Here is a 1517-nt window from a genome sequence, read left to right on the forward strand (position 1 = left end):
CTGGGAAAGATGGAAGGTGGGAGGAGAAGGGGACGACAGAGGATGAGATGGTTGGATGGCATCACCGGCTCAATGGACATGGGTTTGGGTGGACTCCGGGACTTAGTAAAGGACAGAAAGTCTGGTGTGCTGCTGTCCATGGGGTCACAAAGATGGGACATGACTGAGCACCTGAACAGCAGCAGGCAGGTGGGAGAATAGAAAACCGGCCAGTCTCCGAGGTGAAAACAGCTCAGGGCTGGAAGAGCCAGGCGCCCTGAGAGACCCTTTCTCCTTGCCCCATCATATGGGGGCCCCAGGCACGACCTCATGGCTCCTCCCAGTTCTCAAATCTGACACAACCCCTGCATTTTGGAAAGCCGCCACTCTGCCCCTAAACCACAGGCCTTATTGAATCCAAACAAATAGGGCTCCTCAACAGGGGCATCCTCCCCCAGACCCTGGGGGGGCCTTCAGGAGCAGGACCCCCGCCCAGTCACTGCTGCCACCAGGGGCCACTGCAGAGAAACCCCCCAGTGCCACCCGCTCCCGCCCCGCCGGCAGGAGTCCCGCTCCAGCTGTTACTTCTCAAAGTCCCCCTGCCCTGCCCGCAAAGCCAGAACAAGGGCTTCCAGGATTCTCCAACCAGAGGACTCCTCCAAAGTGCGCAGCAAAGAGACAACAGTCAGGAGATGCTGTGAGAACGTGGCTTTATGAACCGGGGAGGCTTCGGGGCAAGAGGGCCGAGGGTGAAGCGGGCAGGCAAGGGGGTGGGGGGCAGGGTCTCCCACCTCCAGCTTAGTAGGAGCAGACGAAGGGCAGCCGCCTTTTGCATGAAGCTCGTCGCCAGTGACCCCCTGCAGGCAGAGAGCACAGTGCTGTCAGTCCACCTGAGTGTGGCCTGTGTCCCCCAGTGCGCGGCCAGGCACCTCTCAGCTGACCTTTGCTGGCCAAGCCGAGGGCTGTGTGTCTCCCCATGTCCCAGCTAGCCACGATCACTGATCTCTTCTCTTGCAGAGACAGTGTGCTAAGGGCTTCCTATGGACTGTCCTTCCATCCTCACAGTGATGCCAGGAGGTCAGGGCTGCCAGCACTCCCACTTCACAGATGGGAAAACTGAGGCTCGGGGGAGTGATAACCTGCCCTGATCTCAGCAGACAAGCAGTGAATGGAGCCAGATGTGGACCTCGGCCATCTGAGCAGCCCGTGTGGTCTTCGCCCCTGTTCTAAACTCCCGCACGTTGGGCAGCCGTGCTGTTGGGAGCTGGGGAATCATCTGTCAGCTGGCCCTAGTTCCCACATGTTTCCCGTGTCCCTCGGCCACACTTCACATTATCGAGTGTCCCTCCTGTTTGTCCCACACTCTCTCCTTGCCACCGACCCATCAGAGGAAGGGAGGGAGCCTCGCTGAGTCTGGAGGACACAGAGCCCCCAGCCCGTCCAGGACCCCTCACTGTGGCTCTGAGGATCCCTGCACCTCAGCCTGGCTCACACACAGGGCGGGGTTCTCCAGTGGGGGAGGCTGTGTGAGGGGAGGC

General features: G+C 60.4%; 1 protein-coding gene across 1 annotated transcript in view; it reads right to left on the bottom strand.

The window, feature by feature from the left end:
- The window catches only part of LOC104984029 (proteoglycan 3-like), a 15081-nt gene that overhangs the window by 446 nt on the left and 13118 nt on the right, over positions 1 to 1517 (bottom strand). Inside the window, exon 6 of the mRNA XM_010833623.1 lies at positions 771 to 836. Coding sequence (XP_010831925.1) covers positions 771 to 836 — 66 coding nt within the window. The remainder of the gene's footprint in view (positions 1 to 770; positions 837 to 1517) is intronic.

Source organism: Bison bison, unplaced genomic scaffold (genome assembly GCF_000754665.1).
Source record: "Bison bison bison isolate TAMUID 2011002044 unplaced genomic scaffold, Bison_UMD1.0 scf7180017863815, whole genome shotgun sequence".
Classification (NCBI taxonomy): domain Eukaryota; kingdom Metazoa; phylum Chordata; class Mammalia; order Artiodactyla; family Bovidae; genus Bison; species Bison bison.